Genomic DNA, 27,495 nt, shown 5'->3' on the forward strand with positions numbered 1-27,495 from the left:
AGGCACGGGGAGATCAAGCAAACTCCGCACAGGCGGGGCTGGGATTGAACCCTGGACCTCAGCCAATCTCACGCTACATGCAGTTCCAACAAAAAGCCATTCGCACTCAAATTCACAACTCCACGCCCGCTGCAACATGATTGGTTCCTGCACCGCTACGCAGTTGTCACAAGTTGTAACGATTAAGATCGGTTTTGCGCTTGTTCTATCGCGATACAGCAGCAAACCATAGTGGAGTTGCCCGTTTCCTGCCTGGAAATCGTGCGGGTTTCCCAAGTACGCGGATAATATAGTAACCGATGCAGTCGAAGCAGCGGACGCAGAAGAAATATAAGCAGCATAAGAAGACGTCGAGATAAACTGCTACTTCAACATGCAGACGCAAGTGGAAAAACTTGAGGGAATGGTACGTATTGAAATCCGTTTCCAAAGTAAACAAATAGACTACATTGATGGTTGCAAAATCTTACTTCCTTTGCAGATTCAATGGAGTTTTTTACGATTTCTGAGTGATATTAGTCATTTGTCACACGGAGGTTAAATACAATAGCGAGTGATCGACTTGCACAATGAAAGTACATATAAGTGTAAAATTGTAAACTTAAATTGTTTTACAGGGACCTTGTATCAAAGCACCGCCAATGATTTTTTTTTTTAAAAATGGTTCAAATCGTGTATTTTAGGTACCAAACCATTCCTTGGAGTGTGGGTACTGATAAAGTAAAAAAAATTTGAGATTACCTATTAATATCGTTGGCCTATGTGCTTAAAAAAAAAAACGTGGAAAAATGTGTGCTTTTTTTTTTGCAAAAACATGAAAAAAATGGTCCCAGCTTGTTTAATGGTATAAAATGAGTATTCTGTCAGTTTCTGAGTTATAACTTTTAATTCAGATCATACATTAATCCATCAGATGATCAATTTTCCCATCTTTTTATCTTTAAATCTTGGTCAAAATCCATCAAGAAATTGATTACAGGTGTCATTTTCCTTAAAGCCTGGGTGTCATCCCAATAAACATTCTAAAATAGATATTGTAATGAAAAATACATAACAGTATTCACTTCAATGTCTATATGTAAAAAAAAAAAAAAAAAAAAGTGAACGGAGAGCGCGTCATCCATGCACAAAGTTGCGCAATCGAGTGTCCCTCGACATCCAAGTGGTCGCCATATTAGTCGCGTCATCGTCACTTCCGCCGTTGAAAACACGCTGTGGCTGCTACTACGGAAGTCGAACAACAGAGACATTCGCATTTTTCACAAACCACACAACCGAGTGAAGTTACCGTGGCAATATTACACTATTGTTTCGAGCCCTCAGGGCAATATTACACTATTGTTTCGAGGCATTTTCAGATGATATCCGATCCACTCTCGTGGCGGAGATGAGCCATCGCAGCCGGCCGGTGTGGCTTGTGACAGAGCTGAGCGGTGCTGCTTTAGTCACAGTCGAGCTGGGGCGCTTTCTGCGCGCACGCAACTGAGTAACGCATTCTCGGCTGGGTTCTTCAGAGCCGCCCCCGTCGCAAAGCCCGACGCGCAGCCTTCGCAGAAGCTGTGACCGCCGAACGTGGCGCCTCAGCGGTGTGGCTGAGTTCCGGAGCCCTTGGTGGCATATACAGAGGAGGTGGAACCTAGCTATGTTGCTTTTTATGTGGCTGCAGTACTCGATGAACACTATTGAGACATTGTTGGCTGGGCGACGCTCACATCGACACATTTCATTCACGGATCTTTTGTGTCGTTATGAGAGAGACCGATTACCTGGTCCGCCCCAAACAATTTTTTTTTTCTTTAGTAGCTGTATACACACCTACCTGTTATTTGGAACCCACAAAGCTCCGTCCTCTGCACCCGTGCCATCCATTTTTCACAACGAACAGGGTCTCTTTCAAACTTATGAAGGGTAATTCCATTCTCCCGAGTGTTCAAGCAATGTCCAGCAATGAAACGAGCCGGCATTTTGGCTAAAACGAAGGAACAACAAGCTACCTTCCCAGAGGTAAAACTAATGGAAACGAGTCCACGGGGGCGCCTCTGTCCTGCACATCACTTCCTGCTTCTTCACAAACAAATCCCTCGAGAGGATTTTCATGGCGGGAGTTACAAAAAGCTGTATACATCAATATCATGTTTTGTGGTGAAAAAACACATGGGACCATATTGGCTGTGGGTTTTTCATTAATAATAGACCTAAAATCATCCGTATGACGACACTTGCACTTTAAGTTCACCTATGAAAATAAAGCAAAAAGTAGACTTCCTTAAACTTTGAAAGTACCAGTGACTACAAAGACTGACACCAAAGGTTTCTTAAACTTAGGGAACTTCTATAACTTTATGGGAAGGCCCACAACTTGCTTTAGTCCACAGATGATTGTTGGCCACTAGATGAAAGTCACCAACTGTGTGTCCAAATGTCAGTACTGTCACTGCTCAGTCATTTCAAAATGGCTTTTACACACTGTGTATACTGTGTCGGTTGGAATCAAAATTTTACCACACATAATATGATGAAAAAGCCTAGATCAACTACACAGAATTCTGTGCAATGTATTGAAAATATTTATAATCAAATGCATTTAATGCAATTACCAATTACTTGGGCTAGTCCATGATGTAAAAAAAAAAAAAAAAAAAAAAACTATGAAAATTTACAGTTACAGTGACACTTTCTTCATCACTTGCAGTGGAGCTTTCACAGTACTTGCACCTTAAACACTTTCAACATGCCGATCCAACAACATTCAACATATCTGGAACCAAACTGGCAACAAAAAGCATACATAAACATCCCCAAATGTCGCCCAAGGGTGTTGCATTTTATCAAGTCCAGTGATAGGTTGAGAGAGATCACTGCAACAAAATTAATGCAGAAATCAGTATAATTTACTTTTTTTTAAGGCCATGTGCAAAAATTTATAAGTAGAATGAACCAGTAAAAAGCCTGGATGCAGTTTATAACATTTCCTTTTTATCGCTCATCTTTGTTCAGGATTACCTCGAGCAGCCGTTTTCCTTTTCGGCACCGGTGGCGCTGCGTGCAGGGTATCATTTGTTCATCTCATACGATCCAAAAACATAACAGATTACTAAGATAATTAGTTATGACTAAAGACAACAACATAAGTCATCAAATACTAACCGTATATGCGTGTTTCACGTTGCATCAAAATCCTCTGCTATTGTATCTGATCTTAAAAGAGGATTCCAGTATTTGAAGTTGTATTTTTCGGTGACAAATATGAAGTTTCTAGTTTACTAGTACTCTATAAAACAGGTGAAAATGCACCAATTTCTGCCCAACGTCTTCATACAAAGTCAATCTGGGTGGAGATTTTAGGCATGACTGTTTTTTGTTGAATCCAAGACTCAAACTTTCATTACTGTTTTAATCCCATTTCGAAATTCCAATAGAATTAGGCAGTTGGCTCAAGACAAAAATAGACAACATGGGGACTGGTTTTAATGATCATTAATGATTTCCATTCTTTGTGTGAAAGGTAAATCTTTTGTTCACAAAAATATTTGAAATCTCCAATGAATAGTAGATTGATTTAGTCAATATAATGAAGTAAAATACAGCAAATAAGGATATATATATATATATATATATATATATAATGTAATGTATATAATGTAATCTAGCACGGTTCTAAGGACTTGGGTTCAATTCTGCCTGTGGAGTTTGCATGTTCTCCCCATTCCTGTGTGGGTTTTCTCCGGGCACTCCGGTTTCCTCCCACATGCCAAAGACATGCATTAATTGGACACTCTTTAAATAGCCCTTAGGTCTTGTGAGTGTGGCTGTCGTCTGTCACCATGTGCCCTGCAATTGGCTGGCAGGCAGGGTGGCGCTCACGAGACAGTGAGGCACAATTGCGACCAAAGGAATAATTGACCCAAAACATGCACTTCAAATGTTATTTACATACACGTTGGGGACTAGTACACATTTCCTCCATTCTTCTGGCATCTTCTCTCCCGCTAGTATTCTATTAAATAAATTGGTCAAAAACTCACCTCACCAAATTGCTTCCATACCTCCACTGCTATGTCATCGGGACCAACTGTCTTTCCATTTTTCATTCTGTTCAGTGCCTTTCTATCTTCCCCCTTACTAATCATTGCCACATCCCGGCCATTCACGCTTCCCTCGTCTACTGTACCTTCTCTCCCATCTTCTTCATTCAGTACTCTTTCCATCTACTGAGCACACTACTGGCACCAGTCAACATATTTCCATTGCTATCCTTAATCACCTTTACTTGTTGCACATCTTTCCCATCTCAACCTGTAGAGATCCTTTTCTCCTTTCATATCTAACCTGGTGTACATGTCGTCATATGCCACTTGTTTAGCCTTCGCCACCTCTCCCTTTGCCCTGCGATGCATCTCAATGTATTCCTTTCACCTCTCCTTAGTCCTCTACGTGGTCAACTTCTTCTTCGCTAATCTCGTTCCTTGGATGACTTCCTGTATTTTGGGGTTCCACCACCAAGTCTCCTTCTCCTCTTTCCTACCAGAAGACACCCCAAGTACTCTCCTGTCTGCCTCTCTGAATACATTGGGAGTAGTATTCTAGTCTTCCGGGACCTCTTCCTGTCCATCTTGAGCCTGTCTCACCTCTTTCTGAAAGGCCTCACAACATTCTTCCTTTCTCAGCTTCCACCACCTTATTCTCTTCTCTACCTTTGCCTTCTTAATCTTCCTACCCGCTACCAGTCATCCTACACACAACCATCCTATGCTGTCGAGGTACACTCTCCCCCACAAGAACCTTACAGCCGGTAACCTCCTTCAAATTACATCATCTGCACAAAATATAATCCACCTGCGTGCTCCTACCTCCGCTCTTGTAGGTCACTCTGTTCCTGTATTTTCTGGAAAATTAGTGTTCACGACTGCCAATTCCATCCTTTTTACGAAGTCCACCACCACCTGCCCCTCAAAGTTCCTTTGATGAATGATGTAATACACATCACTTCTTCATCGCCCCCGTTTCCTTCCCCAACATGCCTATTGAAATCCGTGCTCATCATCGCTCGCTCGCTCAGGACTACTTCGTCTAGTTCCTTCAAGAATTAATCACATTATACACAATACACTCAATTTCAGCCTCATCAATCGATCTGATACTCTTTTCACCTCCAAGACATTCTTAGCCAGCTCTTCCTTTAAAATAACCCCGATTAGATTTCTCTTCCCATCTACTCCATGGTAAAATATTTTAAACCTTGCCCCAAAGCTTGTAGCCTTACTTCCTTTCCACTTGCTCTCTTGGATGCACAATACATCAACCTTTCTCCTTATCATCATGTCAACTAACTCCTGAGCTTTTCCTGTCATAGTTCCAACATTCAAAATCCCTACACAAAGCTGTAGGGTTTGTGCATTCCTCGTCTTCTTCTTCTGACTAAACTGCTTTCCTCCTTTTTTTTTTTTTCTTTTTTCTCTCTCTACGCCGCATCTGTCGTAAAGAGGAGGCCAGCTTGCTAGAACGCACCTTCATGTGTTATGTGTGTATTGGCCGCACTTCAATCAAGAGACGAGGTGGATGATAGTTGATAGTCTTTTTTTGGGGGGCATGCCATCAAACGATCAACAAAAATTGCCCCACGATCAACACATTCAGCACCCCTGGTGGAACCGAACTTCTTTTGACATGGCTCATTATGTTGATGACTTTCAACGTAAATGCGCTCGCTGTACATGGAGAAGCACTGAACCTGCGCGTTTGGCATCCTTTCTGGACAGGCTCAGTACGGTTAACTTGCATTTCCTGTGAAGACCGGGTGAAGACTGATTGTTTAGGAGCAGGCTTGTTAACAACGTTTATGAAATAAACACGTAAATTAATGTCAAGACTACACAAAATAAGCAACGTCTTTTAACATCTATTTTTTTCGACTCGTAACAAATTTTACGCGCGTGATTTTTCATGCTCAACTGTGCAGATTATATATATCCTTTACATTTTTACACAGGTAGTATGTGATTATTGTACCATATGTGCTGACTGTGTTTGTGATTGCTTTCATTTGACCTTAACTTTAACATAGATTAGGCAGTATGTGATTTGTGTATCTTATGTGCTGACTTTGTTCATTTGATTGCTTATGTGAGTGACTGGCAAGCAATCAAACAAATGTTCTTCTTCTTTTCCTTTCGGCTTGTCCCGTTAGGGGTCGCCACAGCGTGTCATCTTTTGCCATCTTCGCCTCTCTCCTGCATCTTCCTCTCTAACCCCAACTGCCCTCATGCCTTCCCTCACCACATCCATAAACCTTCTCTTTGGTCTTCCTCTCGCTCTTTTGCCTGGCAGCTCCATCCTCAGCACCCTTCCACCAATATACTCACTCTCTCGCCCCTGAACATGTCCAAACCATCGAAGTCTGCTCTCTCGAACCTTGTCAGCAAAACATCCAACTTTGGCTTTCCCTCTAATGAGCTCATTTCTAATCCTATCCAACCTGCTCACTCCGAGCGAAAACCTCAACATCTTCATTTCTGCCACCTCCAGTTCTGCTTCCTGTTGTTTCTTCAGTGCCACCGTCTCTAATCCGTACATCATGGCCGGCCTCACCACTGTTTTGTAAACTTTGCCCTTCATCCTAGCAGAGACTCTTCTGTCACATAACACACCAGACACCTTCCGCCAGCTGTTCCAACCTGCTTGGACCCGTTTCTTCACTTCCTTACCACACTCACCGTTGCTTTGGATTGTTGACCCTAAATATTTGAAGTCCTCCACCCTCGCTCTCTCTTCTCCCTGTCGCCTCACTCTTCCCCCTCCCCCTTTCTCATTCATGCACATATATTCTGTTTTACTTCAGCTAATCTTCATTCCTCTTCTGTCCAGTGCATGTCTCCATCTTTCTAATCGTTCCTCTGCATGCTCCCTGCTTTCACTGCATATCACAATATCATCTGCGAACATCATGGTCCAAGGGGATTCCAGTCTAACATCTGTCAGCCTATCTATTACCACTGCAAACAGGAATGGGCTCAGAGCTGATCCCTGGTGCAGTGCCACCTCCACCTTAAATTCTTCTGTCACACCTAAGGCACATCTCACCATTGTTCTGCTGCCATCATACATGTCCTGTACTATTTTAACATACTTCTCTGCCACACCAGACTCACGCATGCAGTACCACAGTTCCTCTCTTGGTACTCTGTCATAGGCTTTCTCTAGATCCACAAAGACACAATGGAGCTCCTTCTGACCTTCTCTGTACTTTTCCACAAGCATCCTCAAGGCAATTAATGCATCTGTGGTACTCTTTCTAGGCATGAAACCATACTGTTGCTCGCAGATACTTACTTCTGTCCTGAGTCTAGCCTCCACTACTCTTTCCCATAACTTCATTGTGTGGCTCATCAACTTTATTCCTCTATAGTTCCCACAGCTCTGAACATCCCCTTTGTTCTTAAAAATGGGAGCTGGAACACTTTTCCTTCATTCTTCAGGCATCCTTTCGCCCGGTAGTATTCTGTTGAATAAGTTGGTCAAAAACTCCACAGCCATCTCTCCAAATTGCTTCCATACCTCTACCGGTATGTCATCAGGACCAACTGCCTTTCCATTTTTCATCCTTTGTAATGCCTTTCTGACTTCCCCCTTAGTAATCATTTCCACTTCCTGGTCCTTCACTCTTGCCTCTTCAACTCTTCCTTCTCTCTCATTTTCTTCATGCATCAACATTTCAAAGTATTCTTTCCATCTATTTAGCACACTACCGGCACCAGTCAACACATTTCCATCTCTATCCTTAATCACCCTTACCTGCTGCACATCCTTCCCATCTCTATCCCTCTGTCTGGCCAACCTGTAGAGATCCTTTTCTCCTTCTTTCATGTCCAACCTGGTGTACATGTCTTCATAGGCCTCTTGTTTAGCCTTTGCCACCTCTACCTTTGCCCTACGTCGCATATCGATGTACTCCTTTCGCCTCTCCTCAGTCCTCTCAGTATCCCAATTCTTCTTCGCTAATCTCTGTCCTTGTATGACTCCTTGTATTTTGGGGTTCCACCACAAGTCTCCTTCTTCCCTTTCCTACCAAAAGACACACCAAGTACTCTCCTGCCTGTCTCTCTGATTACCTTGGCTGTCGTTGTCTAGTCTTCCGGGAGCTTCTGGTGTCCATCGAGAGCCTGTCTGACCTCTTTCCGAAAGGCCGCACAACATTCTTCCTTTCTCAGCTTCCACCACATGGTTCTCTGCTCTACCTTTGTCTTTTTAATCTTCCTACCCACCACCAAAGTCATCCTACACACTACCATCCTATGCTGTCGAGCTACACTCTCCCTACCACTACTTTACAGTCAGTAACCTCCTTCAGATTACATCGTCTGCACAAAATATAATCCACCTGCGTGGTCCTACCTCTGCTCTTGTAGGTCATTATATGTTCCTCCCTCTTCTGGAAATAAGCGTTCACTACAGCCATCTCCATCCTTTTTGCAAAGTCCACCACCATCTGTCCCTCAAAGTTCCTTTCCTGGATGCCGTACTTACCAATCACTTCTTCATCATCCCTGTTTCCTTCATCAACATGTCCATTACAATCTGCACCAATCACAACTCTCTCTCTGTCTGGGATGCTCAGAACTACTTCATCTAGTTCCTTCCAGAATTTCTCTTTCAAATCTAGGTCACATCTTACCTGTGGGGCATAGCCGCTAACCATATTATACACAACACCCTCAATTTCAAATTTCAGTCTCATCACTCGATCTGATACTCTTTTCACCTCCAAGACATTCTTAGCCAGCTCTTCAAAAGAACAAATAATCCCTACTCCATTTCTCTTGCCATCTACTACCTGGCAGAATAATTTAAACCCTGCTCCTCAACCTCTAGCCTTACTACCTTTCCACCTGCTCTATTGGATGCACAGAATATCAACCTTTCTCCTAATCATCATGTCAACCAACTCCTGAGCTTTTCCTGTCATAGTGTCTACACTCAGTTGTAGGCTCTGTGCATTCCTCTTTTTCTTCTGACGATGGATCCGGTTTCCTTCTCTCTTTGTCTTCGACCCACAGTAGCTGAATTTCCACCGACGCCCTGCAGGTTAGCAGTGCCGGGGGCGGGCGTTGTTAACCCGGGCCACGACCGATCCGGTATGGGATTCTTTAGATGAACGCTCATGTTTGTTTAGCACAGTTTTTACGCCGGATGCCCTTCCTGATGCAACCCTCTGCATTTATCCGGGCTTGGGACCGGCCTACAGGTTGCACTGGTTTGTGCCCCCCATAGGGCTGCATTATAAGATACACAAATCACATACTACCTAATATATGTTAAAGTTAAGGTCATATGAAAGCAATCACATAAACACAGTTACCACATATGGTACACAAATCACATACTACCTGTGTGAAAATGTAAAGGATATAGCGATTTAAAGGATATGTGGATTGAAGGGATTCAAACCACAATCGCCCTCACACTTTAGTTCACTGAACTTCTCACCAGGGGTGTCCCATGTCGAGTATTCACCACATTCAGTCCAAATTCTGCAGGATTTGTTTATTGTACGGTCGTGCAGGTCGGAGCCTCCTCGATTTCTTGTCACCAGTACGGGGACCAGAAGCCTCACCCCCCCCCCACCAAAAAAAAAAGAAAGCTAAAAATAGCTGTGTAGAGATACGGTAGCGTGTGTGCACGCTTTTTAAATACTTCAATAAAGTTGAACCAAATTCACACTGTACAATGTTAAATACTTCATTAAAGTATAACTGAACGCAAGTTTTCCTCCAGGTGCTTTTTCAATAGCGTGGATGCTACTGTATGTTTTAAGCTAGTATCGCTATAACAGTCACTGTGATTTGACGAATGTGAATCTGCACAGTCGAGCGCGTAAAATTTGTTGAGTAGAAAAATAGATATTGAAAGACGTCACTTATTTTGTGTAATCTTGTCATTAATTTACATGTTTATTTCATAAACGTTGTTCACTAAACAAGTCTGCTCCTGAACAATCGGTATTTACCCGGAAACAGGAAATGTAAGTTCACCGTGCTGAGCATGTTCAGAAGTGATGCCAAAAGTGCATGTTCAGAGCTTTTCACGTACTGTGAGCACATTAACGTTGAAAGTCATCAACATCATGAGCCATGTCAAAGGGACTTTAGTTCCACCTTGAGTGCTCAATGCGTGGATTGCGAGCTAGTTTTGGTTGATCATGTGATGGCATGCCCCCCCCCCAAAAAAAAAAAAAAAGACGTTTGACTATCATCCACCTCGTCGCTTGATTCAGGTTTGGTCAATACATCGAGCTCACACACATAAAGACGCGTTCTAGCAAACCGGCCTCCTATTTGCGGCAGTTGCAGCGATGTCCATGTGTACCAACCACCCCGACCCCCACCGCCCCGCTGGTCGATTGCGAGAGAGATCCAAGTTCGAACATTAGACTAGTCTGTCCATATATCTGAATGCAAACGGTCATTTTCCCTGTCATCAAGAGTATTAAATTATTAAACCTCTCAGTACACCTTTCCTGGTTTCTGAACAGAGATGTAGATATTGTTGGGCTGTGGTTGAATTTCAAAAACTTATCCCATTCTTTCCTTTAATTGGGATGTATTGAAGTGCCATGTTGATGGGGGGAACCAAATTTGATTCATTATATCGATTTGAATTATCTCTATCGTGTGCGGTGTGTACATTAATGAGAGGAAAAAATAAAATTTTGTAATTTCAGAAAATGGCTGCATTATAACAGTGTGTGTGTGTGTAAAATTTTACGTGGCCTGAATATTTTCTATAGCCGCTATATATATAACGAATTTTGTATTAATGTAGTTTGTCTTTGCAGTTTTCAAAAGCAGACGCTGACCTGGATGTTATGGAGAAGCGCCTGAAGCTGGGCCAAAACAACCGCGCTGCTGCGAATAGATTCTCCAATGAGGTGATAATTAAAACCCGGGTGTCATCCCTATAAACATTCTAAAATAGATTTTTAATGAAAAATACATATAACAGTATTCACTTCAATGTCAATACGAAAAAAAAAAGGAGCGGAGAGCGCGTCATCCATGGACAAAGTTGCGCAGTTGAATGTCCCTCGACATCCAAGTGGTCGCCATATTAGTGGCGTCCTCTGTCCTTGACGTCATCGTCACTTGCGCCGTTGAAAACGTGCAGTGCCTGCTACTATGGAAGCCGAACAAGAGAGATATTCACATTTTTCACAAACCACACAACCGAGTGAAGTTACCGGGGCAATATTACACTATTGTTTCGAGCCCTCAGGGCAATATTATTTGTTTCGAGCCATATTCAGATGATATTCGATCACGGCCAAACCGCATCCCGTCCGATCCACTCCCGCAGCGGAGATGAGCCGTCGCGGCTCATCGCAGCTGGCCGGTGTGGCTTATGACAGAGCCGAGCGGTGCTGCTTTAGTCACAGTCAAGCCAGCGCGCTTTATGCATGCACGCGACTGAGTAATGCATTCTCGGCTGGGTTCTTCAGAGCCGCCCCCGTCGCAAAGCCCGATGTGCAGCCTTCGCAGAAGCTGTGACCGCCGAACGCGGCGCCTCAGCCGATGTGGCTGAGTTTAGGCATCCTGGTGGCATATAAGGAGGAGGTGGAGCTGAGCTATGCTTTTAGCGGTATGTTCAAAGTCGCCGCAGTACGCGATGAACACTATCGAGACATTGTTGGCTGGGCGACGCGCACCTCGACACATTTCATACGCGGATCTTTTGTGTCGTTATGAGAGAGACCGATTACCTGGTCCGCCCCAAACAATTTTTTTTTTTTTTTTTTTAGTAGCTGTATACACACCTACCTGTTATTTGGAACCCACGAAGCTCCGTCCTCTGGACCTGTGCAATCCATTTTTCACAATGAACAGGGTCTCTTTCTAACTTATGAAGGGTAATTCCATTCTCCCGAGTGTTCAAGCAATGTCCAGCAATGCAATGAGCCGGCATTTTGGGTCACACGAAGGAACAACGAGCTACCTTCCCCGAGGTAAAACTAATGGAAACGAGTCCACTAGGGGGCGCGTCTGTCCTGTACATCACTTCCTGCTTCTTCTTGAAAACAAATCCCTCGACAGGATTTTCATGGCGGGAGTTACAAAAAGCTGTATACGTGGTTTGTGGTGGGGAAAAAACACATGGGACCATATTGGCTGTGGGTTTTTCATTAATAATACACCAAAAATCATCCGTTTGACGACACTTGACTTTTAAATACCATCCCTTTTTCTCAGAGACTGCTACTGAGCTTAGCAAAGCAGAGGAAAATCAGGAAAAAAGACGATTATGGTCTCCCTGTATCTTTGGCGAGCTTGACTCTGCGTGAAACTTGTTGCAATAAAACCATGTTTTACCTAGGACCTAAAAAATGTTTTCTATTCAAAGAAGCTTTCCTTTTCTTTGTAGATATTCACTCTTCTGGCTCCTCGGATGGCCCTTTTCCTTTTAAAAAGAAGCTCTCTAAATGTTGTTCACAAATTTTTGTGAGTTTGCGGTCTTATTTTTAGTAACACATCGTGGCTGATGTACAATCAATATTTTGTTTGCGAATGTTTCATTTGAAAGAACAAATCTGAAAAGTGAATGAAATGAACTTTTGTTTATAAAATGAGTAGTTATTTGAGGAGGCAGCACAGTGACTGACTATTTAGCAGATCTCCTTCACAGTTCGAGGACCCGTGTTCAAATATGTCCTTGCCTGAGTGGAGTTTGGATGTTCTCTCAGTGCCTGCTTGGGTTTTCGCCGGGTACTCAGTTTTCCTCCCAAGTTCCAATAACCATCCATTATCTATCGCTTTTCTGGGTCGGGTCACGGGGGAAGTAGCTTCAGCAGTCTTTCCTTTCCCCAGCCACTTCTTCCAACTCTTCTGGAGGGATCCAGAGGCATTCCCAAGCCAGCCGAGAGACATAGTCTCTACAGCGTGTCATGGTCGTCCTCGGGGTCTCTTTCCGGTGGGATATGCCCGGAACACCTCACCAGGAAGGCGTCCAGGAGGCATCCGAATCAGATGGCCCAGCCACCTCATCTGGCTCCTCTCAATGCGGAGGAGTAGTGGCTCGACACTGAGCCCTTCCGGATGACCGAGCTTCTCACCCTATTTCTAAGGGAGAGCCCGGACACCCTGTGGAGGAAACTCATTTCGGCCGCTGGTACCCGGGATCTTGTTCTTTCAGTCACGACCCACAGCTCATGGCCATAGGTGAGGGTAGGAACGTAGATTGACTGGTAAATTGAGAGCTTCACCTTTTAGCTTTAGCTCCCTCTTTACCACAACTGACCGATATAAAAGTCTGCATCACTGCAGACGCTGCACCGATCTGTCTGTCAATGTCCCGCTCCATTCTTCCCTCACTCCTGAACAAGACCCGAATCGCTCCAGTAATAGCTGGAGATCACTGCTTGATGAAGCCAACAGAACCACATCATCTGCAAAGAGCAGGGATGCCATGCTGAGGCCACCAAATCTGACACCCTCTACACCTCGCCTGCCCCTAGAAATTCTGTCCATAAAAGTTATGAATAAAATTGGTGACAAAGGGCAGCCTTGGCGGAGTCCAACTGTCACCGGAAATAAGTTCAACTTATTGCTGGCAATGCGGACCAAACAGGGACAGGGACCGAACAGGTCATATAACGGGATTCTGTACCCCCATACTCCCGAAGAACATGGTTGAATGCCTTCTCCAAGTCCACAAAACACAAGTAGACTGGTTGGGCGAACTCCTATGCACCCCCGATGACCCTGCCGAGGGTGTAGAGCTGCTCCACTGTTCCACGGCCAGGACGAAAGCCACATTGCTCCTCCTGAATCCGAGACTCCACTTCCCGACAGACCCTCCTCTCCAGTGCCCCTGAGTAGACCTTACCAGGGAGGCTGAGGAGTGTGATCCCTCTATAGTTGGAACACACCCTCCGGTCACCCTTCTTGAAAAGGTGGACCACCACCCCAGTCTGCCAATACAGAGGCACTGTCCCCGATGTCCACACAATGTTGCAGAGGCGTGTCAACCAGGAAAGCCCCACAACATCCAGAGTCCTTAGGAACTCTGGGCGAATCTCATCCACCCCCGGGGCCATGCCACCGAGGAGCTTTATAAACACCTGAGTGACCTCAACACCAGAGATCGAAGAGCCTGCCTCAGAGCACCCAGACTCAGCCTCCTTGTGTTGGTGGAATTGAGGTGGTCTCTGAAGTGTTCTCCCCATCGACTCACAACATCCCGAGTTGAAGTCAGGAGCGCCCCATCCCCACTAATACACAGTGTTGACTGTGCACTGCTTCCCCCTCCTGAGACATCAGACTGTGGACCAGAATTTCCTCGAGGTCATTCTCCATTGCCTCACCAATCTCCTCCCACACCCGGGTTTCTGCCTCAGCAACCACCGAAGCTGCATTCCGCTTGGCCAGCCAATACCTATCAGCTGCCTTGGGAGTCCCACAGGCCAGAAATGCCCGATAGGACTCCTTCTTCATCTTGACAGCATCCCTCACTGTTGGTGTCCACCAACGTGTTCGTGGGTTGACGCCACGACAGGCACCAACCACCTTACGGCCACAGCTCTGGTCGGCAATGGAAGCGCGGAACATAGTCGACTCGGATTCAACGTCCCCCGCCTCCTCTGGGACATGAGCAAAGTTCTTTCAGAGGTGGGACTTGAAATTCCTTCTGACACGGGAATCTGCCAACCGTTCCCAGCAGACCTTCAAAATACGTTTGGGCCCGCCACGTCAGACCGGCATCTTCCCCCACCATCGGAGCCAACTCACCACCAGGCGGTAATCAGTTGACCGCTCTGCCCCTCTCTTCACCCGAGTGTCCAAGACATGCGGTCGCAAGTCTGATGACACGACCACAAAGTCGATCATCGAACTGTGACCTAGGGTGTCCTGGTGCCAAGTGGACATGTGAACACCCTTATGCCTGAACATTGTGTTTGTTATGGACAATCTGTGATGAGTACAGAAGTCCAGTAGCAGAACACCACTCGAGTTCTGATTGGGGGGGGGGCGTTATTTTCAATCACGCCCTTCCACGTCTCACTCTCATTGGCCACGTAGGCATTGAAGTGCCCCAGCAGAATGATGGAGTCGGCAGAGGGGGCGCTCTCTAGCACTCCCTCTAAGGACTCCAAAAATGGTGGGTACTCTGCACTGCTGTTTGGTGCATAAGCACAAACAACAGTCAGGACCCGTCCCCCTACCTGCAGCTGGAGGGAGGCTACCCTCTTATCCAATGGGGTAAACCCCAACGTACAGGCCACGAGATGGGGGGCAATAAGTATACCCACACCTGCTCGGCATCTCTCCCCGTGGGCAACTCCAGAGTGGAACAGAGTCAAACCCCTCTCAAAAGGAGTGGTGCCAGAGCCCAAGTAGTGCATAGAGGCGAGTCCAACTATATCTTCTCGACCTCACGCACCAACTCAGGCTCCTTCCCTGCCAAAGAGGTGACATTCCATGTCCGTAGAGCTAGTTTCTGTAGGCGGGGATCGGATCGCCAAGGTACCTGCCTTTGGGCACCGCTCAGCTCACATTGCACCGACCCTTATGGCCCCTCTCACAGGTAGTGAGCCCATGGGAAGGGGGACCCATATTACCCTTTCGGACTGTGCCCGGCCAAGCCCCATGGGTGCAGGCCCGGCCACCAGCTGCTCGCCTTCGAGCCCCATCTCCAGGCTTGGCTCCAGAGGAGGGCCCCGGTGACCCGCATCCGGGCAAGGGAAACCAAGATCCAATTTTTGTAGTCATCATAGGGGTTTTGGAGTTGTACTTTGTCTGGTCCCTCACCTGTTTGCCATGGGTGACCATGCCATGGGCATGAAGCCTACAGACAACTTCTAGGATCATCGGGACACACAAACCCCTCCACCACGATTGCGGCCCTTGTGAGGGTAAGCAGAAAGTAAAATGGATGGATGGTTCTTTGAGCTTCACCGTATTTAGCTAGTTGGCATGGGGCAGTAACTTAAGTGTTTTGTGCATTGTTGCTCATTCAGTTGGGACGCACAGCTGCTGTAGTGAAGAAGATCCGGTCAATTTTCACAATTGGGGGGGTGGAGGATGAGCAAATCATTTACATGTGACGGAGTGTCCTAACTTTTTGAAATTGATGTTTGTACTGTATGAATGGGATGACTGGAATGGAACGAATTGGTTGGATGGAGACAGTGCATGCCTTGAACTCTGCTGAACCTCTGAGATTGACTCACTGAACCCGGTGTTGGAACCAGGATAAGAACAACTGAACTGAATTATTTTTAGCCTTCTGCTTTTGATGGGGGTTTTCAACCAATTTGTGTTTCATTGATTGATGCATGCATCAATTATTTGGGACAAGCGTTTTTTTTTTGGGGGGGGGGGTTATTTTTTTCCTTGATAAATGACTGTTCACTTTGCCCACAGGAGAGCTCAGTTGTGATGCTGGAGAGACTGAGGGCCATTAAAGACAAATACACTGCGTTGTGCTCCCAGATGTCTGAAATTGCAGCTGCACAAAAAGTGTCCAAGTTCTCCATTCAAGAAAACCTTAATAGTAACATTCTGCTGGTTCAACACATTCAACGGGCAATTGGTGTGGAGGTATGCATTCAACATTTTGATGTTCTTTAAGCTGTCAAGAAAATGAGTTCCCAGAGAGGGTTGTCGGTGAGCAATGAGTTTCTCCACAAAGTACCACGCAACTGATGGTTTCCATTCCATTCGAAAGCATAAATTTCAATCGTCAGTACAGTAATCCCTCGTTTTTCGAAATGTGAAAACCACAAAGTAGGACTGCCCACCCCCACACACAACCTGGGAATTTTCATGTATGTGTATCTGGGTACCAGAATGATTAAAATATGTCGGAAACGCAGGGGAGACGCGCACACACGCACTCACTCACGACGAAGGAGAAGCTCGTTAAGCGGCTTTAAGTTTCCTCACCGGGAGCATTGCAACATGATGATTGTAAACACGGTCCTTGAAGAAGCACGCGTAGCTGTCCTCTTCCAAAAAAGGCCTTTTTCATCCATGTTAGAAACGTGTGCCCGCCATCGAGCAAACTCTTGGGGGAGAGATCGATCTGCAAGTGGAATATGTGATTTTTGGACTGTTCACTGTATGTTGCATCAGGAGCAAGTCATTAAATCAGGATCAGAATCTTTATTGGCCAAGTGTGCAAAAACACAAGGAATTTTCCCTCCAGTAGTCGGTACTACTCTAGTACAACATTCAGAACAAAGAGCAACAAAGTACAAGTGACATTTCTGTTGATGTGGAACTATTCATTATAAGAGTCACAGTTGTGCAAGATTTAGTCTTCTTCACAGGTAAGAGATAAGAGTGCGTCAACGGCCCACAGTATGTTAAGATAACACAGAGTGCCCTTACCTGTTACCGCAGGGGTGCTCAATGCGTCGATCGTGATCGACTGGGCAGTCTTGGTCGATCGTGGAACGGCGAGCCCAAAAAAAAAAAAAACGTCAGGCAATGTTCCCTCTAAACTCCACCGCTGATGCAGTCTCTTCGCAGATATTCTGCGTTGCGCGCACAAAAAAAAAATCCAATGCAAATTGAAAGTATATACAGATATTCAGTTTTTGGCATTTTGCAATGTGATTCAATGAGTGAGGGATGATTGGTTATTATATCCAATGGCATTATTCACATGCTTACTGTAAAAAATAAAAAGAAGCCACTGGTTTCTTTTAGGCAGCACATGGAACTTTTCTAACAATGACTGCTGCTCCGCCACACTTTCTTTTTCCTAGTTTACCTTACACCCAACCCCGCTCTTAAAGACGTATACTCATAATTACAAATGTTCCAGTAGTTACGCAGCCCATCAATGTGTTTTATAATGAGAGCGTCCACCACCGCTGCTTTAGTTCGCAACACAGTCTGGGCAACGTTTAGCAAAGACGAGCTAGACATGCTGCTTATGTTTACTTTCGATATTAATGGAGAAAGTTAAAGAAGAAATGCTGTTGTTTTAAGATGCAATGACCGTCGGAGTATGTGAATAATTGAAGAAAAAGTGGTTAAACTGAATGAGATTTTCTCTTTTCGAGTGGGAAAGGTCTGGTCTGAAGTCAAAGTAGAAAGTGCAGGCCTATCCCAGCTATCAATGGGCAGGAGGCGGGGTACACCATAAACTGGTTGCCAGCCAATCGCAGGGCACATGGAGACAATCAGCCACGCTCACAATCACACCTCGGGGCAATTTAGAGTGTCCAATTAATCTTGCATATTTATGGGATGTGGGAGGAAACCGGAGCGCCCGGAGAAAACACGTACAGGCATGGGGAGAACATGCAAACTACACACAGGCCTGTCCAGGATTGAACCTGGGACCTCAGAACTCTGAGACCAACGCTTTACCAGCTGATCCACCGTGCCGCCTATCGTATAATATATCACATAAAATTAATAACATAATATTGGGAGTATCACACCCCCACCCCAATGCGTCGTCGGTAGCTTGCAAGAGGCTGGCTGCTTGAAAAGTAGATCTTGGGGTAAAAAAGTCTGGGCACCCGTGTGAGTGGTTCACTGTTATCGTCCTGTGCAATGACAGTTTTGTAAAGGGAGCAGTTTAAAGTGATATTTGTGCGATAGTGTACAGTGGTTCTATAGCCTGCCATACCACACTGAGATAAGGTGGTTAAGCCGACGTGCTGTGCTGAGGGTTTTATTTGATTTATGAGAAGAAATTGGACATTTCAGGGTGCAACAAAGTTGTTATGCATTATTATGACAGTATACATTCTTCTTGCACTTGTTTAGGGAACAGGATGTTATTTTTATAGATTTATTTCTGCCTGAGAAATAATACCTACATAAAGTTCTGTCTTCTGTGATTTACTCCTGTGAATAACTGAGGCAGTGTGTGTGTTTGTGTTATTTTTCCTCATAATTAAAAACAAAACAAAACATATTTTATGATCATTATGATGATACTGATATTGGGCTTGTACTATTTTGGACTGTATTAAATCAAAGAAAACTATCATTACGTTTTTCCTTTTAAATTGTAAAGCATATAACTTGATTTTATAAGTAGAGGTGTCATAATAGATTTTCCTCTGTATGGCCCCTAAGCTCGGATGAGTTGGACACCCCTGATGTAAACCCATCTCCTGCTTCTTCCTGTTTAACACCAGCTGCTCTCATTTCTTACCTTGCAACAGCCATCAACCTTCTCTTTGGGCTCCCTCAAACTCTCTTGCCTCCCAGCTCCATCCTCCTCGCCGCTCTACCTTTTTTATTCACTCTCTCCTCTGAAGGTGTTCAAACCATCGACCTCTGCTCTCAAATTTTGACTCCAAAACATCTAGCCTTGTTTGTCTCTCTGAGAAAAAGTAATTTATCTTATCCAACCTGCTCATTCCTAGAGAGAACCTCAATATCTTAATTTTTGCCTCCTCCAAGTCTGCTTCCTGTTGTCTGTTCATTGCCTCGTAGAATAAAAACTAGACTGCGCACTCTGCATCCATTTTGGACGCCGCCATGTTCAATAGGCTCTGACTTCTGGTCAGGGCAAAAAGCATGATAAACATACATACTGTACATTGTTATGGAAAACGATGCGATAAATCTAAATACTTGGGGTGTTTTGGATCCCAAGAGACATAAATATAATCAAAACATTAGCTGTTAATTGTTCCTGCTCTGGATGCGTGACCATGGTCAGGAGACTCAGGGGAAACCTCTTCTCTTGGGCCGAGGTTGTCCTCCTCTGTGCTAACTCCCTTTTCGCGTCACACCTCCGAAGCTCAATGGCGGGAGTAGTTATAACACAGAGCATCGATTCGCTGTTATAGTCGCTTTATTGGCTCTTAGCACACAACACTCATGCGCAGTCTGTCTCACCTACACATCAATTCAATACTGAGCCCGCCGTAACAATACCTGCAACAACGCACATTCAGTTTATACCTTTTAATAGATATTATTCTCTATGAACTTGAAATGTAACCTTTAGTGTACACTTCCCACTTATTTATACCCATATTGAGATATATTTGTAACATAATTTATATTCAACAGTATACAACTTCGATCCATCCATTTTCTTTGCCAGTTATCCTCACAAGGGTCGTGGGGAGTGCTGGAGCCTATCCCATCTGTCAACGGGCAGGAAGCGGGGTACACCCTAAACAGGGCACGTGGAGACAGACAACAGTCATACTCACAATCCCACCTAGGGGCAATTTAGATTGTCCAATTAATGTTGCATGTTTTTGGAATGTGGGAGGAAACCAGAGTGCCCGGAGGAAACCCACGCAGGCAGGGAGAGAACATGCAAACTCCACACAGGCGGGTCCGGAATTGATCTCGGGACCTCAGAACTGTGGGGCCAACGCTTTACCAGCTGAGCCGCCCAGTATACAACTTGCAAAACATAATAGTGATAAACTGTGATTCTGAAACATATGTCAGTGACTGTGATATATGCCTGTGTTACTGAAATATCAGTGATCGTGATACAAAATAATTGATGAAGCTGTGATATACGGCTGTCGTACTGAAATATATTATCAGTGATAGAAGCCTCTTATACACCTAGATCTGATACTCCAAACACATTAAACTGCACTGTAATTATATATTTTCCACATTCAGAATTATAATAATTAATTATGAAGGTTAAACTGAAACACACTTACCGGTGAAAAGTTACTTCTTTGCGACTGCCTGCACTGTTTTGCCAGCCAACAGCGCAACAAGAATGAACCATATCGACACCATAAAAGCTAAACCTAACGTATTCCAATTAAATTCAATGTTATTATGTTTCACAATGTACAATTGTAAGGATGTCAACTTTCACGGCAAATTGTACCTAAAGGAATGTTTTTCCCTGACTGGAAGTTGAAGCCGAATTACCACGTGAAAGGGGTCTATGCGCAGTCTAGTTTTTATTCTACATCATTGCTCTAATCTCTACATCAGTGAATTCCAACCTTTTATAGAGCCAACGCACATATTTTACAATTGAAAAATCCCACGGCACACCAACAAAAGTAAATGTCACCAAAAATGGATTGATGAATTACTGTATGTACTTCCTGCCATCTAATAGAAGAGGATTTTTTGTTCTGTCTGTCATTGTGCCTCACTGGTGTCACGTCCCATCAGAACGAGAGTAGGACCCAAATGCAGGACTCGGACGATGCAAGGTAGTTCAGGGAAAAACGTTTATTATATATCGAGGTCGGGGCTCGAGCAGGCAGTCCGGTGCAGCAGCGGTAGTTGGGACGTCGGGCGAAGAGAGCAGGTGAGCGGGCAGGCAGGAGTCGGTACACAGGGGAACGATCAAATCAGGCAGAAGTATCAAAGGAGTCAGGCTTACAAGGTTGGTCGGAGAACAGGCGAAGGTCTGTACAGACGGGTTGTCGATCAGGAATACGAGAGTGCTGGAACAGGACATGAAGCTCAGCGAACTGGCGGGGACCAACCGTCATCGGGGTGATATAAATACACAGACTAATCAGCCCGCATGAGACGCAGTGTGCGCCCAAATCAGCGCACCCGCGCAGGCACACGCACAGCTCGTGCTGGAGCGGCAGGATCATGACAACTGGCATAAATAGATGAATAAAGATACATTATTTCTTGGAAATGTTTTTTTTTTTTTTTTTTTTTTTTTTTTTTTTTTTTAGCAATTGCATAAAATTTGGATAATGTACCCCGGCACACTGTTTGGGAATCATGTCAGGACTCCCCACTGTCTTATCAACATTGCCCTTCATCCTGGCAGACATTTCTATCACACAACACACCTGACATCATCCGCCACCCATCCCAACCTGCTTGGTCCCTAGAATATCCAGGCTATCTAATAATTCAGGAACCCATATAGAGTCCTTTAGGTGGCTCAAATCTGTACAGTACAGTATAAAATTGTTTCAAGTAGTTGTTGATGTGGCGGCACAGTGGAGCAGCTGTAGTGCGTTGGCCTCTGAAGGGTTCAAATCCCTGACACGCCTGTGTGGCGTTTGCATGTTCTCCCCGTGCCTGCATGGGTTTTCTCCGGCCACTCAGGATTCCTCTCACATCACAAAAACATGCAACATTACTTGGACACTCTAATTGCCCCTAGTTGTGATTGTGACTGTTGTCTATTTCCATGTGCCCTGTGATTGGCTGTAAACCAGTTGAGGGTGTACACCGCCTCCTGCCCAGTGACAGCTGGCATAGGCTCCAGCAGTCCTGCAACACTTGTGAGGATAACCGGCTCAGAAAGTGGATGAATGCAGTCATATGGTCATTTTAGAAGCTGCTAAAAAACAGATGTTAATAATATGGACACCCTTTATTTACACCATTTAAACCACCTTTTTGATGCTGTGGGGGGGGGGGGGGGTCTGTCAAAATTTGGAATTCAGTATATTCTAACTGATTGATGTTGACCCATGACAGGTCCACTCTGAGGCTGAGTCAGTGCCGCAGTTGGTGGGGTTGTTTAACACCGTTGGTGAGAGCACTGCAGAGGAAAGACCTGTTTCTTCCCTAATTCAATTCAGGCAAGTCGTGAGTAGCCCACACGTGAATCTCACTTGACTTCACCCCTGGTACATCCAATCATCTTGTCCAATGATATTGCAGCGGCGTATTTCTTGCTTAGCTGACTTCTTTGTGGATTCTGGGTCATGCAATGGAATGGAAATACAAGTCACAGAGATCGTGAATGACAGTCACAGGGGAGTGGCGGGACCATTGACAGGGGAGCGCCGGGAGTGTCAACTGTGACAACGAAATCACAGAGAGGAGAAACCATAATTTTCATCCATCCAACCATTTTTTTTGAGCCACTTATCCTCACGAGGGTCATGGGAGTGCTGGATCTTATCTCAGCTGTCAACGGCCAGGGGACCAGGTACACCCTGAACTGGTTGTCAGCTAAACACAGGGTACATCGAGACAAACACCAGCACTCACAATCACACCTTGGGGCAATTTAGAGTGTCCAATCAAAGTTGCATGTTTTTGGGATGTGGGAGGAAACCCACGCAGGCACAGGGAGAACATGCAAACTTCACACAGGCAGGTCTGGGATTGAACCCGGGACCTCAGAACTGTGAGGCCAATGCTTTACCAGCCTGCACCACCGTGTCGCACGAATAATAATATAATATATAATGGTGATTGAAAACAAGATAATAACTAATAATGGAATATTATTATACTATTATTTATATATATATATATATATATATATATATATAATTGACCCTCATGAATGTGTACTCAAACTAGAACATTGGCAGCTTGTTGCCTTTGACTTGTACGTTAGCTGTTCAAGAATTTGATTGCAACAGTGAAGAAGCGATGTGAATGCCTGCTAGTTTTGGCTTGCAATGTTCGGAAGACCCTGGCTGAGTGAAGGAGTTAGAAGAGTTAGTGGCCAGGATGTGGAGGGTCCGACAGGACCCTGCCTGCTCTTGTCCTAGTTCGGGTGCCATTCAAGTCCTCAAGGTAAACCAGACTGTGATTGAGGTAGAGTATGCCCTTGTGAACAGAGGGTTCATGTTGTGCTTCTACTCCTGCTGCATGGCAATCATTGACTCAGTGCATCTTCTTTTCCTTTCGGCTTGTCCCGTTAGGGGTCGCCACAGCGTGTCATCTTTTGCCATCTTAGGCTATCTCCTGCATCTTCCTCTCTAACCCCAACTGCCCTCATGACTTCCCTCACCACATCCATAAACCTTCTTTTTGGTCTTCCTCTCGCTCTTTTGCCTGGCAGCTCCATCCTCAGCACCCTTCTACCGATACACTCTCGCCTCTGAACATGTCCAAACCATCGAAGTCTGCTCTCTCGAATCTTGTCTCCAAAACATCCAACTTTGGCTGTCCCTCTAATGAAGTAATTTCTAATCCTATCCAACCTGCACACTCCGAGCGAGAACCTCAACATCTTCATTTCTGCCACCTCCATTTCTGCTTCCTGTTGTTTCTTCAGTGCCACTGTCTCTAATCCGTACATCATGGCCGGCCTCACCACTGTTTTATAAACTTTGCCCTTCATCCGAGCGAAGACTCTTCTGTCACATAACACACCAGACACCTTTCGCCAGCTGTTCCAACCTGCTTGGACCAGTTTCTTCACTTCCTTACCACATCATGATCCAAGGGGATTCCAGTCTAACCTCATCTGTCAGCCTATCCACTACCACTGCAAACAGGAAGGGGCTCAGAGCTGATCCCTGATGCAGTCCCACATCCACCTTAAATTCCTCTGTCACTCCTAAGGCACACATCAACATTGTTCTGCTGCCATCATACATGTCCTGTACTATTTTAACTTACTTCTCTGCCACACCAGACTTACGCATGCAGTACCACAGTTCCTCTCTTGGTACTCTGTCATAGGTTTTCTCTAGATCCACAAAGACACAATGTAGCTCCTTCTGACCTTCTCTGTACTTTTCCACTAGCATCCTCAAGGCAAATAATGCATCTGTGGTACTCTTTCTAGGCATGAAGCCATACTGTTGCTCGCAGATACTTACTTCTGTCCTGAGTCTAGCCTCCACTACTCTTTCCCATAACTTCATTGTGTGGCTCATCAACTTTATTACTCTATAGTTCCCACAGCTCTGAACATCCCCTTTTGTTCTTAAAAATGGGAGCTAGAACACTTTTCCTCCATTCTTCAGGCATCTTTTCGCCCGCTAGTATTCTGTTGAATAAGTTGCTCAAAAACTCCACAGCCATCTCTCCAAATTGCTTCCATACCTCTACCGGTATGTCATCAGGACCAACTGCCTTTCCATTTTTCATCCTTTGCAGTGCCTTTCTGACTTCCCCCTTAGTAATCATTGCCACTTCCTGGTCCTTCACACTTGCCTCTTCAACTCTTCCTTCTCTCTCATTTTCTTCATTCATCAACTTCTCAAAGTATTCTTTCCATCTATTTAGCACACTACCGGCACCAGTCAACACATTTCCATCTCTATCCTTAATCACCCTTACCTGCTGCACATCCTTCCCATCTCTATCCCTCTGTCTGGCCAACCTGTAGAGATCCTTTTCTCCTTCTTTCGTGTCCAATCTGGTGTACATGTCTTCATATGCCTCTTGTTTAGCCTTTGCCACCTCTACCTACCTACGTCGCATCTCGATGTACTCCTTTCCCCTCTCCTCAGTCCTCTCAGTGTCCGACTTCTTCTTCGCTAATCTCTTTCCTTGTATGACTCCCTGTATTTTGGGGTTCCACCACCAAGTACTCTCCTGCCTTCCTCTCTGATTACCTTGGCTGTCGTAGTCCAGTCTTCTGGGAGCTTCTGGTGTCCATCGAGAGCCTGTCTCACCTCTTTCCGAAAGACCGCACAACATTCTTCCTTTCTCAGCTTCCACCACATGGTTCTCTGCTCTACCTTTGTCTTCTTAATCTTCCTACTCACCACCAGAGTCATCCTACACACTACCATCCTATGCTGTCGAGCTACACTCTCCCTACCACTACTTTACAGTTAGTAACCTCCTTCAGATTACATCGTCTGCATAAAATATAATCCACCTGCGTGCTCCTACCTCCGCTCTTGTAGGTCACTATATGTTCCTCCCTCTTCTGGAAATAAGTGTTCACTACAGCCATCTCCATCCTTTTTGCAAAGGCCACCACCATCTGTCCCTCAAAGTTCCTTTCCTGGATGCCGTACTTACCAATCACTTCTTTATCATCCCTGTTTCCTTCACCAACATGTCCATTACAATCTGCACCAATCACAACTCTCTCGCTGTCTGGGATGCTCAGAACTACTTCACCTAGTTCCTTCCAGAATTTTTTTTTCAACTCTAGGTCACATCCTACCTGTGGGGCATAGCCGCTAACCACATTATACATAACACCCTCAATTTCAAATTTTAGTCTCATCCCTCGATCTGATACTCTTTTCACCTCCAAGACATTCTTAGCCAGCTCTTCCTTTAAAGTAACCCTTACTCCATTTCTCTTCCAATCTACTCCGTGGTAGAATAATTTAAACCCTGCTCCTAAACTTCTAGCCTTACTACCTTTCCACCTACTTACTACCTTTCCACCAAAGTCCCTACACTCAGTTGTCGGCTCTGTCCATTCCTCTTCTTCTTTTGACGAAGAATCCGGTTTCCTCCTCTTCTTTGTCTTCGACCCACAGTAGCTGAATTTCCACCGACGCCCTGCAGGTTAGCAGTGCCTGGGGCGGGTGTTGTTAACCCACAGCCGATCCGGTATGGGATTCTTTAGATGAACGCTCATATTTGTTTGGCACAGTTTTTACGCCGGATGCCCTTCCTGACGCAACCCTCTGCATTTATCCGGGCTTGGGACCGGCCTACAGATTGCACTGGTTTGTGCCCCCATAGGGCTGCATCTGACTCAGTGCAGAATGTTTTTATTTAAGATGAATACTCGTCTGCTTCATGGTATGGGGCAGAAATATGTTTTAGGCAGAAGTCCAGAGGTCATTTATTATTTACGATATGTATCTTAGTTCTATTTTCTCCCTGCGTGGGTCTTCTCCGGGCACTAGCGAAAACTAGCAAGAAACTAGGATCTAGCATTTGAAAGAGAGAGATGCTCGGGAGCGGTGGTTTCTGGGGCTGTCTTCGCAGCTTGGCGAGCAGGCCCACCCGACACCTCCGCTTCTTCTTCCTCCTGCTACGCTGATGGCTTCGCTTGGTCCTCCTGATAACAATCCACGAGGAGCCGTGGATGTTGTGCACCCGCTCGAAGTCAGTTGTGATAGCCACCCTGGCTCTTAGTCCATAGGTTATCAGCTCTTGTCAGCTAAATCTAAACTGCTTGCCAAGTTCAAGAACACAAGAAAGCAAACCCACAAACAATTGACACACAGGGGAGCAAAGAGCTGCTGCACTAGTGCGTGCCGCCATATTGCCTCGTCATGTCAGAATAAAAATAATAATAGAAATGCAAGCAGATCTGACTCGAACCATCCTTAGATTTTCTGTTTTGAATGTTTGAATATTGAGAAGGTCGAATGCAGCTCTGAACCATTCTATTTTTAAGGTAAATTTTTTTTGAAGAGATTAATTTAAATATCTAATCACATGTGCTGTAAATAGTACTAAAATTGTTTGTCATTGGTTTGATATGATCTTCACAGTGATTGAGAGCTGCTGAAGACGGAGCACACTGGCAAGCCAACACCTCAACAGTGCCTACTTTTGGATGATGGTCCATTCACCCTCGTTGATAATGTACAGTAAATCAACAACTGGTGATGAATAACAATCTAAAGTAGGTTTGTATTTTTGTGTTCGAAGTACAATGTATACATTAATTCCCCAATGCAGTTTTTCAAGATTTTTTTTTTTTCCCCCAATACTGGACTGTTTATACAGTGGGTCCAGAAAGTATTCAGAAACTCATATTTTTTACTTTGTTCTATTGCAGTCATTTGGTAAATAACTAAGTTTGCATGAATGTACACACAGCACCCCATATTGCCTGGAAATTTTTGCAGATGTTTTACAAAATTAAAACTGGAATATCAATACA

At 44.8% G+C, this 27,495-nt stretch overlaps 1 protein-coding gene across 3 annotated transcripts; it reads left to right on the forward strand.

Annotated features, from left to right (window-relative positions):
- Positions 1-110: 110 nt before the first annotated feature.
- ska2 (spindle and kinetochore associated complex subunit 2) lies at positions 111-27,495 on the forward strand. 3 transcript variants are annotated; one of them, XM_061803853.1, is made up of 5 exons: positions 111-406; positions 10,819-10,924; positions 16,410-16,586; positions 22,413-22,516; positions 27,101-27,495. In XM_061803853.1, exons 2-5 carry the CDS (start codon positions 10,862-10,864, stop codon positions 27,105-27,107), a joined length of 351 nt encoding a protein of 116 aa, XP_061659837.1. In that variant the 5' UTR covers positions 111-406; positions 10,819-10,861; the 3' UTR covers positions 27,108-27,495. The 3 variants fall into 3 exon arrangements, with proteins under 3 accessions (XP_061659837.1, XP_061659836.1, XP_061659838.1); XM_061803852.1 differs by having other exon boundaries at positions 117-406; positions 10,832-10,924; positions 27,101-27,490; XM_061803854.1 differs by lacking the exon at positions 22,413-22,516 and having other exon boundaries at positions 121-406; positions 10,832-10,924; positions 27,101-27,487.

This window comes from Syngnathoides biaculeatus, chromosome 18, assembly GCF_019802595.1.
Source record: "Syngnathoides biaculeatus isolate LvHL_M chromosome 18, ASM1980259v1, whole genome shotgun sequence".
Classification (NCBI taxonomy): Eukaryota; Metazoa; Chordata; class Actinopteri; order Syngnathiformes; family Syngnathidae; genus Syngnathoides; species Syngnathoides biaculeatus.